This window comes from Botrytis byssoidea, assembly GCF_014898295.1.
Source record: "Botrytis byssoidea strain MUCL 94 chromosome Unknown BBYS_008, whole genome shotgun sequence".
Lineage (NCBI taxonomy): Eukaryota > Fungi > Ascomycota > Leotiomycetes > Helotiales > Sclerotiniaceae > Botrytis > Botrytis byssoidea.
This window is the reverse complement of record NW_024065849.1, coordinates 1,613,830-1,629,715: the sequence shown is the minus strand read 5'-3', so window position 1 is coordinate 1,629,715 and position 15,886 is coordinate 1,613,830. Positions and strand designations below refer to the sequence as shown.

Below are 15,886 nucleotides of genomic sequence, written 5' to 3'. Positions count from 1 at the left end.
CATATCACCAAATGGCCCACTTCAAAATAGACCAAAATAGATTATTTTTGAATATTCCTATTTTAATAACTAATCATTATTTTTGCAAAACAAAAGAATATAAAATAATAATAAAAATTCAATTTTTTAGAAATCTATTTTTTTTATAAATATTTCTATTATATTCAATAAAAAATTAAAAATATTATGATTTTTATTATAAAAAATCTATTTTAATAATAATTCTTATATTAATTCAAATTTTCAAAAAAAGATTAGATTTTTATAATACTTTTATAATTAAATTTTATATATTCAATTTTCAAAAAATTCTATCAATAAATAAAAAAAGTGTATAGTTATATATAAACGAATTTTGTATATATTTGAAGTGGGTCATTCAGTGATATAGGCCACTCGGTGTTAAACTACGTTATGTTATCTATGTATGTATATATGTATGTATGTATGTATATATAAATCTCGTATTCGATCCTTGACTTTGAATAACATATAATATATAATACCTACCTACACCATACTTCATGCACTATCTATGAGTACATAACCCACACATCAATACCAAGGTAGATAGATATCTTGAGCCTCACATTACTTTCTTATTCTTTGCTATCTATCACCAATTATAATTATATATATTCATTCAATCATACCATCTATACCATCCCACCTGCATCCACATATACATAAATGACTAGCTAACTACAAGGTACTTGACACGCACTTGCATATCCCAAATTCCTATCTTTTGGTACTTGGTAACGAGCGATCATCAAGGACTCAAAAGCAACTCCACTCCATGTAAGACTTACTTCAAATGCACCATGCACTCTAGATGCAAGAGAAGTCGGGATTGATCTAGTAGCTACCTAGTAGTATTTTCCACCCTTCAAAGTTCACTCGCTCACTACTGCTGCTTTCACATACACACTATCAAAACACAACATCCAATTATTTGTTGATACAGTATCGTGAAAATTCGCATACGACCTGTTCTTCGTCAATCTTTTCTTGTCTAGAACTTCATCCATCCATCATCCGTCCATCATCTATCCAATCATCATATTAATAACCCTTGGTGCGCTGAATACAGCATTCTCGCTTTCCAAATGTCGGAAGAAAGGAAAGAAATAATACACAGCACGCAGTAGTTTTGCACTTCTGCAGTCTGACAACCACGACATCTCATACAATTCCTACCATACATATATCTTCATATGCAGAAAGAATCAATGAGTGGTTACCCATCCTCATGCAAATGCAGCACCACGTACGATACTTCCCACCATGGCACTTTTCTCACCATCCATCAATATTCGACAATTCATTCCAAACTTTCTTTTCTTTTACCCAAACCACACAACACAACATCTCATATGCTTCATCCAGCTCCTTTGGGCCATGATAGTTCATTTTCCCCACCACTACCAGCAGAAAGTGGAATCCCCGTTAACCCGGATTCCAAAAATTCCAAGAGCTGCAAGACATCATGGATGCATTCCATAGATTGAGGGGATCTGCTACTGTATGGCCTCTGAATCTTTCCCCTCGCCTAACATGATCGCATAATCTATCACATTGTGAACTTCTCCGACAATCCTTTCGACATTACATCTCGTACGATTTTATTTGCATCGAGAACCATTGATTGAATGTTTCTCAACATCTCGGACATTCATGATTTTCTCAAGGAATTCTATCTCCGTCAATTACCCCGCCAAGTCATCTCTTTTCCCCTATCATATGACACTTGGGACTTTCGTATGGTGTCTGAGAAATTACCGAGTCGCACTACGTCATGCCCCAGCTGTACTAGGATTGAGTTGTGTTTTGTTTGCGACGTACAGTACTTTTATTTGCCTCTCGATTGTTTTGATTTTTCATCATGGCACATATACATTATCATTCCGCATTCTTCCATGTATCTTCCTGCATATAATAATCTTCTGTTGAGTAATAGAACGTTGTACATTATATTGATTGTGCAGACAGAGATCTCTTCAAGGTCATCATAAGATAATTATATTGACAATTCTCGATATCACAACATCAGAACAAACATTTTGATCTCTTTGACAATATCACAACATCCGAGTAGATCATCAATCTCTTCGATTTAGTATCGTCAGATCAAATATTCATGATGCATGATCTAAATCTTTCATCTATCTGATCACACTCCGATGATTTGTTTGATATTTCTCCTATGATATCTCAAGAAATCTTGATAATATCGTCTCAATCCAACACAACATTTCATCGTTCATCAATCTTGGATACACATCACATTCGAATACAGTTTATGGAGCCACGACTGCAATCAAGATCTCATCACATTCGCTATTACGTCACTCTGACCTGCATTATCTCATCTCAATCATCAATCTTGATATCGTAGTAAGTTCCATCAATCTCAATATCGTAGCAAATCTGCTCCACGTCAATTCCGATCATTTGCTTGAATTGGATGAGTTGAAACCAGTTTCTGTTGTTTTACAACTTCATTTTTTGTCAAGTTGTATAGTTTCAACGCGCAATTATTGGTCTACAGCTATGAAATTGGAAATCTAAGAGTTACAGTTCTCCCTGTATTCCACAGAGATCTTCCACCTACACATCAATCTACCCATCTCCTTAATTGTCAACATATTCATTCCTGGCACTGCATTGCCCCATGACTTCATCTCCATTATCTCAATACCACAAGATCTCATTCATCTATGAACACTATATCTTATATCTCATCTCAACAATAGATTGAGTTATCATCGGTATGGACTAAGTGTACTCAGTGCATCACCTATCTCCTGCATCATCTTTTTGTAACCGCGTGTGTATTAAATGTTGCTGTGAGACCGAGATGATGTCGAAGCTTGTGGTGTCAGGTTTTTGATATCTAGCTTACTGCCGGGTCGCAAAATAATGCCAAAATCTGTTTTAGTTGGCTATTTAAGCTTCACCACTAATTGCCTCGAAATTTGAATATTTGTATCCTGCTGAAGATCTCAAACAAGTATGCTAGTTTTCCGAGATAGTCTTCACGTATTCGAGAACCAACGAACAAGTGTTTGTCTTACTTTGGAAGGAGAACTAAAGATTTTTTTATTGAAATCATGGATTTCCTATTTCAAAGCTTGAAACTTGTACGATTTTATCATCCCTTTCCTCAAAATCTAAAATCTTTTTTTTTCCCAGTAAGGTCAACGAAGACTATCAAGTGCAATTATAGTGGTTGTTCACCTCTCCTCACCCAATCCAGCTCTTCTCATATGTCTATTTAGAACTCAATGGACGAGTTAAGATAAGAGTTTTCCAAATCCATTATCAAGAGATATGATTCATGTGGTACTAGAGCAGGGGAAGCTTCCCAACCCGATCTCGCAGGAGCTGTGATGTATATCAGAACTCTCGTCCTTATATTTGATTAGTACAATGAATAACATCAATCTCTGTATATCCTCATGTTCTAGCCTATGCTTCTTGCTATACATTATAGAGAGTTATATTTGAATTGTTTGTTAGAAATTAAGAATTTATCTAGCTGATATATCATATGTATTCAAAATGTCACATAGACAGACCCACGGGTATGAAGGGTATAAGCAAAAGATCCCCCGATTCTTTTGTATTAGATATTGCTGAAATGGTTAGGATACTAGGATCTGAGGATTTTGTTAGCACATCTACTCGTATTGTAGAGGAATATAGATTACTGGGAGGGTTATCTATTCTATAATAGAAGAGACGAGAAGAGAAGAGAAGAGAAGAGAAGGGAAGAGTTGAAGATTTGAAGATCTGAAGATTTGTAGATTTGTAGATATGCAGGGAAGATAAGGAGGAGGTTTTGTTTAGAGGATTCTACGTATCGGTCTCGGTACTGATATCGGTGGGAGAATGGGGATGGGAATGCAGTGTAATTAATATTAATATTTATGAAAACATCTTCTTTAAATAGATATTTAGGTAGGTATGAAGAGAGAGTCATTCTGTATGTTGGATTTTAGGAATTTTGGATTGATCCTGGGAACATGGGTATGGGTATGAATGTGAATATGAATATAAATGATTTCTGAGCCTTTGAGTGAGGGGGAAGTAGGGGTGGTTGATAAGCTGGGTTGTGGATATTGTGGTGAGTAGTGAGTTTTGTAGGGAGTTTTCTGGTGGGTTTGTGGTGAAGGTAATGCTGCTTTTCTGGGTATTTATTGGTAATTTATGTTAGATTTGTTGGATTTGTTACGTTAGGTGTATGGATAGTTGATACATATCTATATCCATACTATCTCTAGTATCTTGTTCTTATTCTTATACTTACACTCACCCATCTCCTCCTTCTATCCCTTCTGCCCCCCACCCCTCCAAAAAAAAGGCTATTTAAATATGTTCACGCCCTAGGATAAGAAAGAGAAAGAGGGAAGGAAAAACAAAATTCCTTTCTTCCCTCCATTTCTCTTACATTCCATTCTGTGTTGGGATCAAATCGTATTAAATCAATTGCTTGGAGGGAGAATCTCTGGAGAATCTCTTGAATAGAGAATTTCTGGAGAATTTGGGCTGTGTGAGAGGAATTTGAGATGAATGAGAAGGATTTGATGTGTATCAAAGGCATTTGTTATAGGTAGAAAGGTACGTATGTAGAAAAGTAGGTAGGTAGGTATATATAGAGAGATGATCTTAATTGAGAAGATGAGTGAGTGATTGATTGATTACATGATGCTTTGTGGTTTGTAGTTTGTGATTTGTGGTTTTTTAGTTCTTGGGAATGACGAAATGAAATGAGGGAATGAGACGAGATTATTTATTGGTTTGATAGATTGATAGAGGAGGAGAGGAGGAGAGGAGAGAGAATTTCTTATATCGATATTGAAAGGGGGGAGAGGGTGTTTGATGTTTGATGTCGAATGTGGATGTTGAATAAATGGAAAATTGATTTGAATTTTTCCTTGGCTTATGCCAAGATCTACCGAGACAACCTTCTCGCCAATCGAAATTCGATCTAGCGCTAACCCGTCTTGATGAGTTTTGCCAGCAGCGTAAGAAGAGAGCATTATGAAAAGTCCAACCCGCTAGGAAGTATTCGATGCAGGTTCCAAGATCCTTTGACTTTAGGCTGTACCGATGCTTCAAGGTCTTCTCGGGACACATTCGCAAATATTGCGCTTTGAATTCTTTCAGTTGATTGATAGTAACTATGGGGAAAATCGCATGATTTGTTTACCTTCAGAACCATCGACGTTTGCATAGACCCTCGCACTGGCGGCATGGTGTCTCTACACTCTCCGATGATATTTCAAGGACCTTCTCATCTGTGACATCGTATAATGGAGCGAGAACCTTTGCCCCTTTTGCTCTCAGATCTTCTAGGAACGTTGTAGGTTCTTCGGAATGAATAGTCTCGCGAGATAAGAGAATCAAATATCTTGCATGCTAATGAACCATCTACTTAGCAATACTCCTACCGACTCTTCCTAGCCTTTCCGCAATTTTGTACGTCGCCTGAGTGTCCAAGATTGCAGTGAACTTAGCTTGTGGCGTTATGGGGACTAGAGTATCTTGACCGAAGCTGATGACGAATCTCCCAGTATGCTTTCCACTCTACGTAGACCGAGATCCAGCTTCGATATGTGGCCTATCAAATAATTGTAAGCGTCTAGGCGGCGAGATTTCACCTGCCCCTGCAAGAACCATCAAGGCCCCTAACAACTCTTCAGCTAAAGCAGGACTTGTTTTGAGCATACTTGTCAAGTCCACGCAAGAGAAGCTTGTATTTCGGGCAAATCTTTGCATAGGCAATCCATCAAGTGCTGATATCGAGTTCGAAAGTATGTCTCGGTTTTCAACTTTAACGAAAAGACCAAGAATTGCAACGCATTCTCAAGAGCAGGGTACTCCATAGTTCGGACGGCAGTCCATCGATGAAGATTAGTAGATCTCCCGAAATCAATTAGAACATTTAAATTATTTGACATGTTGACTTTGATTGGAACATTAAACCAGGTTCAGGCGTTCGATTTCTTTTAGAGATTCAAAATCTTATATTGTTGGACTGCCGCCCGAATTGTTGGATGCCCTTCCCAAGAGCAACGCAATGCTTCACCTGACAAAGAATTCCATCTTTGAAAGTCAAGGATCGACTCGAAATGAAATGATCTTCTCGCATATCATATAAGTCTATGGGCACTTTCTTTCTGGCTTCTGGGCTGACGGTGACGTAAATCTCTGCCCGGAAAAGTTTAGAAAGTTGAATTACTGCTTGTCCATATCCACCAGCACCAGCGTGAATCAAGATCGATTCTCTTTTACGAAGACGTGCAATATTTACCAAGCTATAGAACGCAACTGTCGTTGAAGCCCCGAAAGCATAGTCCATAGTCTCGGAGGGTTTGACAGCATCGTTCATATGTGCGATACAAGCTTTTTATTGGGAAATCGGGAAAGAAGTTAATATTCCGAGGGAGGCTTCACAGTGGAGAGAGAACATCAATGTGGCATGAAATGGCTGACTCGCGGGGTTTATCATTACTACAACTATCTTACACATACATCTTAGTCTTTCTACTTCAGTCATGATGCAATTTTAGAATTTCTGTAACTGATGCTATCTCCAAATTTGGTATTATTTGTAGGTCTTTCTTTTTTGATCGGGAAATATAAATCACTCAATGCTGGAAAATGATAATACAAAGTTCATGAATCTTGCACCTGCTCGTCGGCTGTTCCTCGCACCTCTTGTCTTGGTGGAAAGGCTTAATGCAACGTATCAAGAAGTTGGAATCTCGGAGCTGTGTGCATCTGAAGAGAGTACTCTGCTTGGCCTGAACTATTGCGATCAGAACCAATATCCCTTCAAGGGTCAATTTAACCACTGTTCAAATTAGCCGCAACAAATCAAGGCTATACTTTACAACATGTGCGATTGCGGCGTTTTGCCCTGATAAATCCAGCACAGCCTTAAGGTTGCCTTGTAATAGCGGCAGCGCAGCACTTTCGTGCGACACCGTCCGGTTGAAGAAAATGGAAAGAAGCATAGGGGACTCGATAGACAAGTTCTCGGAGTAAACCTGTATCGAATGTACATGTCTTTCGGACACAGACAGAAATCCTTGGTAAGACGATGTGAAATCGCATATAGATGTGGGATGGAGGGGTATGGGGAATGGGTAGGCCGATCCGTTGCGGGTAGGGTTGCAGTGGGTGGATCCCATCTGTGCCGCATTCGATTTAGTGCACCACCATAGATCTAGAATTGTTGTATCCATATTAACGATCTACACACACGGAGTGTAACTGTTGGTTCAAGACAAAGTAGCTCAATCCTATAGCGATGATTGTTCACCACTATTGTCAAAGGTGCTACGCTATTTGCTACACCACAAAGTTGGTGTGATCAAAAGTACTCAGGTGCACACTGGTATTGAAGGCAAACGCACATTTTTATCTATTATGCGAGAAACACGATTCCTTGTACGGACAATGATGCATCGTCGCCCCCAGATAAGTACCGCACATTGGTGGGTGGTAGGACAGGATAAAGTTAGTCCTCATGTTCACGGCACAGAGTGAGCCTCACATTCCACCCCTCCAAGCTTTTATCATGGTATTACTACAGTCTAGTGAGCCCACCTCTACACTTTTTGATGAATACTTTATCTCTCACTTCTCTTTGTTAGTACTCCCGTCCCCATATTCCTTCTGACTACATATCCATTCTTAAATTTTCTATCGTTGATCCTCCACTCAAAATAGTTTGCCATAATCTCCCCTCTTCCCTGTATCCTATACACACTTGAGAAAATGGCATCTATTCTGTTTGAAGAAGTTAGCTTGGCTCCTATACGCCGAAAGCAACTTCTCAATAACATAGTTGATGGTTTGGCGAAAGTTCGCCCCGGGACCGTCTACGCGGAGATTCCACGATCCGCAACCAGCTACGAGGAAGGATATCGCAAGATCAGCTATGCCAACTTTGCCAATGCCATTAATGGTCTCGCACATTGGCTACACGACACTCTTGGTCACGTGGAAAACTTCCCAACTGTAGCTTATATTGGCCCAAATGACTTCCGCTATAATGCTTTAATGTTGGCAGCTGTAAAAGCGGGGTATAAGGTTGGTCATAAGCTAACGGCTCATATGGATGAAATACTCTAACGAAATTGAAATTAGATGTTCTTTAGTTCCCCTCGGAACAGTATACCAGCTCATGCCAATCTCTTCAAGATTCTTGACTGCAAGGTCCTAATCACAGCCAGCCCAACGCTACCCATGGTGCCCGCCATCATCGAAGCCACCGGCGTAAGTTCCATCGAATGTCCAGACGTTGACGAACTGCTTGACAACGTTTACCCACATTATCCATTCAACAAGACGTTCGAGCAAGCAAGAAAGGAACCACTGGTTGTGTTACACACTTCTGGTACAACTGGTTTCCCAAAGCCGATAGTTTGGAATCATGATTGGGTTGCTAGTTGGAGTGATTGGCTTGCCATCGCTCCTCCTGACGGATATACAAGACAGACTGCGTTGTGGACTTCGTATGCATACCTGGATCATATAATCGAAAGAGTTATCTAATGTTTATTTTGATAGGACGAGACTTTTGAATACTTTACCTCCCTTTCATGTGAGTAGCCTAAGCTTCTCTTGACCCCCTATTCAACAGAACTTTCTGCATTTATATCAATCTTCCCTATCTCAATACATTCTGCTTGGACTGACAATCTTATAAAGGCTGGTGGAATCTTTATGACACTATTGAATGCAGTGTTCAATCAGACACCACTTATATATCCTTTGGCCGGTGTACCTCTCTCGACCCAGGTTGCACTAGAGGCGTTGAAATATGTCAAAGCAGACAGCGCTTTTTTCCCACCATCTTTCGTCGAGGAGGTTGGTAAGAACCCAGAAATGCTAGACTTCTTAGTTGAGAATATCGATGTACTTATATATGGCGGCGGAGATGTGTCACAGGCTACAGGCAACAAGATTTCCAAGCGGCTCAAGCTATCCATGCTCATAGGATCTACAGAAAGCGGTGTTTACCCTACCCTCTTCCCCAGCCATAAATGGCCATCTGATGACTGGAAATACTTTCATTTCAATCCAAACGCTGGCATTGAACTGAGGCCTCACTCTGAAGGTCGCTATGAAGCGGTTTTGACACGCAATCTTGACCCGGAGAAAGTAGAACCGATCTTCTCAGTCTTTCCGTCACTGAACGAATGGGGAACTCATGATCTTTATGCTCCACATCCTTCTATTCCAGATATGTGGCTATACACTGGACGAAGTGATGATATCATTGTTCTTTTGACCGGTGAAAAAACGAATCCTGTAAGTATGGAGCAACAAATTTCACATCATCCTGAAGTACGAGGCGCTCTTGTTGTCGGTACTCACCGCTTTCAAACTGCGTTGTTGATTGAATTGATTTCTCCTCAAACCCTTTCAACATCAGAACGGGCTGAAGCGATTGAACGTATATGGCCGATCATTCAGGAGGCAAATCAGGAATGTCCACGCCACGCTAAGGTTGCCAAATCACATGTATTCTTCACCAGTCCTGATAAACCTATGGCAAGAGCTGGTAAAGGAACGATTCAAAGACAGCCAACATTCGATCTCTATGCAAAAGAAATCGACAATCTGTACGCAGACGCAGAGAAAATGTCCACATCAACTCCACTAGACATTTCTGTTCCTGATGCCAAGATTGATTTGAAGGACAGCAGCTCTATAAGTCAATTTGTTCATGGTGCTGTGTCTCAGCTTGTAGGTCCAGTTGCATTTCAAGATGAGGATGACCTTTTCGTTCGAGGAATGCTGGACTCTTTGCAGGCACTTAGATTGACGAGAACTTTGAAACATACCTTTGCAATCCCAGAGTTGGAAATCACCACTCTATACACTAATCCCTCAGTCGCATCTCTCACTGCCGCAATAATTCGTCTCTCTTCATTACACGAGTCATCAAAGGCATCAAGTATTGGTTCTAGACAGCAAGTCATCAATGACAGTTTGGCCGAATACAAGACCACACTCAATTGTGCAAATGCTAATGGAGCACAATCAAATGGTGTGAACGGCGTGCATGATGAAAACAAAAAATCGGTTATTCTCACGGGCTCTACTGGCGCTCTTGGCTCATACATCTTGGAAACTCTCTTGCAAACGAGCTCTGTTGCGCACATTTTCTGCCTCAATAGAGTTGTCGGGAAAGAACTGCAGATGGAACGGAGTCAGGCTCATGGTCTTCCTACCGAATTTTCCGAAGATCGAGTTACCTTTCTCCATGCTGATCTCTCCCAAGAATCTTTCGGTCTTGATCCCGTCCTATTCGCCAAGATCAAATCCTCCGCCACAGATATTATCCACAATGCTTGGCCTGTGAACTTCAACATTCCATTATCCACTTTCTACCCCAATATCAGAGGGATTATCAACTTGATTGAGCTCGCAGCGACTGCATCTCACAAACCTTCACTCATGTTTTTGTCATCCCTAAGTTCCGTCGGTAACTTCGAAGGAGATGTCCCTGAAATTGTCATCAATGATGTCACCGTATCTCTTCCAATGGGGTACTCTGAATCCAAATTCATCGCGGAAAACCTTCTTGCCTATGCTGCGGATAAATTGCCCCATGTACCGATCATTATCGCTCGGGTTGGGCAAATCGCAGGTCCTGTCTCTACCAAAGGGATATGGAATAAACATGAGTGGTTCCCAAGTCTTGTGCTTAGCTCCATTCACTTGGGAATCATCCCCGAATCGCTTGATTCAACGGACCATAGTGAGATAGACTGGGTCCCAATTGATCTTGTTGCTGATATACTCGTGGAGCTTACGTTCCACGCTAGATCGGATCAGATTGATGGAGCCAAAGTCTATCATCCCGTCAACCCTGTTCTCGTTTCGTGGAAATCACTTCTACCCACGATAATTGAGACTGCAACGTTCGGAAAAAGGAACAAAATGACCACTGTGCCTTTTGCAAAATGGATTGAGCGCGTTCGAAAGGATGCAGAGGACCTCCATTCCAAGACCAATTTCGAAGAAATGTTGGAGAAAAATCCGGCAATCAAACTGCTGTCTTTCTACGAAGGATTGGCGAAGGGAAGAGGCACAAGCATTCTAGAGAATAAGAGGACGGTGCAGGCAAGTGACAAGTTGCGTGGGCTACAGGGCATTGAGGGGGCGTGGGTGGAGAAATGGGTGCAGGGTTGGATCCAATAATCGACCAGGCGTTCTAGTCTTCTTGGCGGAAGGGAAAAGTTGCTGCAGACTTGGATATGTGATTCGGACTGAATCTTACACGTATCATATTGTAAGATGATCCAGCAGAGATGATGTCGGGAAACATTGGTGTTAGTATCTCTATTGTACTGCTCTTTCCTACACACTGCTATCTACAATAAAGCCTCGTCTGCCTTTTTCGACGCGTTGTCTCCAGACATATCCTTTACATTACGAACCCTATGATTCTGCCTACGGTTCTCAGGATAATAACCTATCATAGGCAGGAAACAAAAACCGCTCGGTAAATGTATGCTGTAATAAGAATATTTTTTTTAATGTCTTGCTTTGAAGTTTGCAGAGTCCACCACTGAAACTAAAAATCCTTATGCATGGGGGAAGACCTAAGACTTGCTAATCTCTATAAAGAATCACAGCACCAGTAGTATCATCCCACTCCAAAAACAAAGACTATTATGAACGATCATGAACCTGAACTCGAACTCGAATCAGGATCAGAATCAGAATCTATAATCAAAGAACCCCTCCAGCTTGTCATCTACCTAGTATTTCATGAAATTTGACTGCCCATCTCACAACCTCCACTATTTAAGAACAATTATAGCTCTCGGAAAACACACTCCCAATCCCCCAAAAAACTTGAAAACTCTTTCCCGAGGTGAAATCACCATTCCACCAATTCGACATGCATTGCGCACGAGTATATCAATCGTATAAATTACCAGAATTTGTTACTCCTACTCGAATTTCTCAAGCCAACCGCTTTCTCTTTTCTCTCCTTCCCACTTCCACACTACCTACCCATAAGAATCCCATTCCCCAAATCAAAAGATTCCTTAACACCTTCAAATCCATCTTAGATACCCACCGAACCAAACCAAACTCCTCTCAATTCTCTCTTGAATCTTGCCCCCATCCAGGACGTGGGATTCGTCGCCGAGCACCAGAATATAGAAGGACTTCTACAGGCAGGTGGTTACCAAGCACTGAGCGAGCGATGTAGATGTGATATCACTGAATCCATGAAAAGCATGCTCCGAAGCAATTACCCGGGATTTCAATACTAATTTAACTCATTCTGGACGAAAAAAACAGCATACCAAAGCCGCTGCAATCAAGACTTTCTTCAAAACACTATTATTTCAACATTGAACAACAATTTAAAAAGGTATGATAGATTAAATAAGTTCTAGGGATATTATAAGTTCTAAGCTTATAAATATAAGGTTTTATTTCTCAATCGAAATATTCATTTTTGATTGAGAAAGAGAATTTTGAAAGCAATGCCGTTTTTTGGTGTGCTGTTTTTTTTTTCGTTCAGAGTGGGCTCGGGTGTCTCTTCGTAGGAGCAAAAACAGGCCGGAATTGGCCACTGGCAAAGCCCTTCAACAATCCAATTGTTCCATTCCAATTCAGAGAATTAATCGTTCAAATGATTTTTGTAATTGAAGATTATCCAAGGATTTATTGAATGTCATTAACTTTTGTAGTTTTATTATAGGTCGACTGATCATAGAAATTATTAAGGTGATCAATTTTGGCTTATTTTTTCTCCTAAGTAGTGTCCATGACTCGCTAATGCCCCACCAAGAGCAAAAGCATTTGAAAACTCTTTTCGTCCCACTTTACTACTTGTATTATATATCAAAAAATCGGTCTCTTTGACATCAATTCAGTAACCCTTCTATGGTGTAATGGTTAGCACACTAGATTTTGATTCTGGAGATATTGGTTCGATTCCTATTAGAAGGTTCTTGTAAAAGAGCACTCTTACCATCCATACTCAGTTTGAAGCTGGGATAACATGGTTGTAAATTTTTGCATATTTGTGTGCAGGGGCTTTGGGGATAAGAATTGTTTTCGATTGACACATACTTCTCAAATACTTTTTGTCAGTCCGCTTTACGCTCGAGATGAGGTGAAATTGCGGGAAGATGGAATTGTTCTGCAAAAACTAACTTAGGTTGGACTACTTGCATGTCTGGATGCTTTACCTTGTAGAGATCAACGATAAACATCCGTTCGACCGAAAAATGCAATTAGTTCTCACAGCCTTGGTGCCACCGCTTTCTGCTAGCTCAGATCATGAAGCCTTTTGAGGTTACCAGCTACCTGGCTTCGTTCAGGCGTGCGGAGAGTCAGGCGTGAGAATGAGTTCAGTGCAATGAGCCCGTACTTCCAGAAGCAAAGCACCGTCATGAATGTCGGCCTTTTAATTGTCCCAAAAGATGTGGCATCCAAGTATTTATACAAGCGATAAAAAATTTCTTTGATTGGTATAAATTTGAAACTCTTCAATTCTATGATAAAACAACACATTGCTCCCAGCTTGACAGACCCAGGCTCGCCCGGCATTGTCACTATCATGAGTGAGGCCTTTCCAGGGCACATTGAAAACACAAACAAGGGGGAGTTTCTAACTTGGTTCGCATCAAGTGTAAGTAATATTCAAAAGCCTCGTGTGCCTGCATAATCTACATCGTGGAGTGTAGTTCAGCCCAGTCAGCGAGGCTTTCAGGCGAAACTCTCCAATGAGTTCATGATATGGCTAACAATTTTTGGCGATCTCTGCGTTGAAGATTACATATATCGTTGACGAGCTGGACCAGCGACGGATGTCTCTCTCCGCTCCCAATAATTCAAAGAAAGCTTCGAAGAGAAAGTTTAGCTCAGACAAACTTGTGGTCAACATTGGAAAGTTTACGCCGTCAATCTTCGTGACAGCCTCTGAAATTACAGGTCCAACTTTTATTTCGCGTTCGTATTGATAATGAATGGGACCAAAACTGCTTGTTATCCGACAAAAATACATGTGCGATACTTCGGAAAGCATTGACTTCTCCTGAAACATTCATGTTCACTACCTAGTAGGATACAGAAAGAAATTCTTCAATAATTCTATATAGCAAGCCAAAACCCTTACTAAGACGAAGAGTATGGGAAACAACGAAAGTAGAGGAAACGCTGAACGGTAATGATTGCAAACGAGTTTTCTAAAAATGTACGCTAAAGCTTCTGAATTCTGATGCACAACATAGGAGTATCTATTGCATCTCTGCGATAAATTGTGTTTTTCATCGCTTGTTCTGTCTGTCTATTTGATGGGCATAAATATGAAATGTACAAAGGAGATCTCAGCTCTTCTTATACATGGCACCTCCAGCGCCAGCCTATCTATGGTCAGTTTATGACTTTTTATGCATTACTGTGGCAGCAGCCTGCCAATACCTCTATTAATTCCTGTTTTCGCACCAGAAGAATTACAAACATACCTGATGATTGGGGAAAATTAGAGTATCGGCAAGAACGACGTTCTCTCTTCTTCCAGCTGCAAAAACAATAACCTCGGCGATGTCGTCCGGAGTCAATGGTTCGCATCCGGCATAGACAGCATCTGCCTTCTTTTTATCGCCATAGAATCGAACGACACTGAATTCGGTCTCGACTTGTCCAGGATCGATTTCAATGACTCTTATTCTTGTAGCAATCAACTCCCTCCTTAACGAATCTCCAAAACTTCTAATGGCTGCTTTAGTGGCACAATAGATACTTCCTCCTTGATATGGTTCTCTTCCTGCAATACTGCCAATGTTTATAATATCACCCTTTCCGCCATCGGGTCTCGCTTTGAAAATTGGGAGGACAGCTTGGGTCATGTAGATGAGACCAGTTACGTTTGTTGCGAACATGATATTGATATCTTCTTCAGCGATAGATGGAGCTTGTGCTACACCTTTGACTAGACCACTGAATTAAAGAGTTAGTTTCCCTTCCCTCAAAGTTTAGAAACACTCACGCATTATTGACCAAAACATCAATCTCCCTCCATTCTTCCGGTAATCCACCAACAAAACCTTTCACCTCCTCAGGTTTACTAACATCCAATTTCACAGCCAAAACTTTAACTCCCTCACCACATTCCTTCTCAATATCTTTCTTTACTTCTTCCAGAACATCAATTCTTCTAGCTGTCAAGATCAATCTCAAATCTTTAGGAGAAGTTCTCGCAAATTCTAAAGCGGTACTTCTGCCAATCCCAGACGAGGCACCAGTTATAACAATGGTTTTGCCCTCGAGACGTTTGGACATTGCGGAGGACATGGTTCGTTTGTAGAGTTGTGGAAGAGGGGACTGATAACGAGATGGATGTTTGAAGAAGGATTTAAGAGTTGGTAGGACTAAGTATGATCTTTGTAGGATTGGCATACGTAGCAGAATAGCAGTAAATATATTTATGGACCAATTGAGAAAAGGACAGTTAGAAAAGAGTCAGAGATAAGGCAAAAGAGAGGGGGAGATGGATGATTAATAGTATGAATGGAGGGGTGGGGGTTTGATAGCTATAAGCTTACCCCACATCTCGGTGATAGGGCGGAATTGTGTCATTTCCTCGGTTTGTCCCTACATCGTATCGGCAACCTTATTCCGTCCGTCAACATTATCCAAATTCAATATCAATTCATTGCGGTATTGCTTCTAATCAAAATTAAGACTCGATTCTCGAATAGTTGAACACTTGACACAATGATTGAAGCCCCTTCGATCGATGTCAAATGTGATTCAGGAACTCTCAACTACACGCTGTTAGTCGCAGGGCAAGTTGTCAAATTTCCAGAAGCCGTACTAGATGGACCAA

At 40.6% G+C, this 15,886-nt stretch overlaps 2 protein-coding genes across 2 annotated transcripts; one reads left to right on the top strand and one right to left on the bottom strand.

Annotated features, from left to right (window-relative positions):
* Nucleotides 1-7,791: 7,791 nt before the first annotated feature.
* Nucleotides 7,792-11,229, top strand: EAE97_005117 (uncharacterized protein; the record flags this gene model as incomplete). Its single annotated transcript, XM_038875629.1, has 4 exons — nt 7,792-8,106; nt 8,164-8,531; nt 8,587-8,620; nt 8,728-11,229. 4 exons carry the CDS (start codon nt 7,792-7,794, stop codon nt 11,227-11,229), a joined length of 3,219 nt encoding a protein of 1,072 aa, XP_038733986.1.
* Nucleotides 11,230-13,766: 2,537 nt separating this feature from the next.
* EAE97_005116 (uncharacterized protein) lies at nt 13,767-15,542 on the bottom strand. The gene is made up of 3 exons (XM_038875628.1): nt 15,047-15,542; nt 14,523-14,997; nt 13,767-14,420 (listed from the first exon to the last, which is right to left on the bottom strand). Exons 1-3 carry the CDS (start codon nt 15,454-15,456, stop codon nt 14,385-14,387), a joined length of 921 nt encoding a protein of 306 aa, XP_038733985.1. The 5' UTR covers nt 15,457-15,542; the 3' UTR covers nt 13,767-14,384.
* Between the last annotated feature and the right edge of the window lie 344 nt (nt 15,543-15,886).

Excerpts from the sequence above, each read along its gene's own strand:
- EAE97_005116 (XM_038875628.1), bottom strand. The coding sequence starts at position 15,456 with ATGCCAATCCTACAAAGATCATACTTAGTCCTACCAACTCTTAAATCC. Across the intron at positions 14,998-15,046 it reads GATGTTTTGGTCAATAATGC|TGGTCTAGTCAAAGGTGTAG; the intron begins GTGAGTGTTTCT and ends TCTTTAATTCAG. Across the intron at positions 14,421-14,522 it reads TAATTTTCCCCAATCATCAG|GCTGGCGCTGGAGGTGCCAT; the intron begins GTATGTTTGTAA and ends GACCATAGATAG.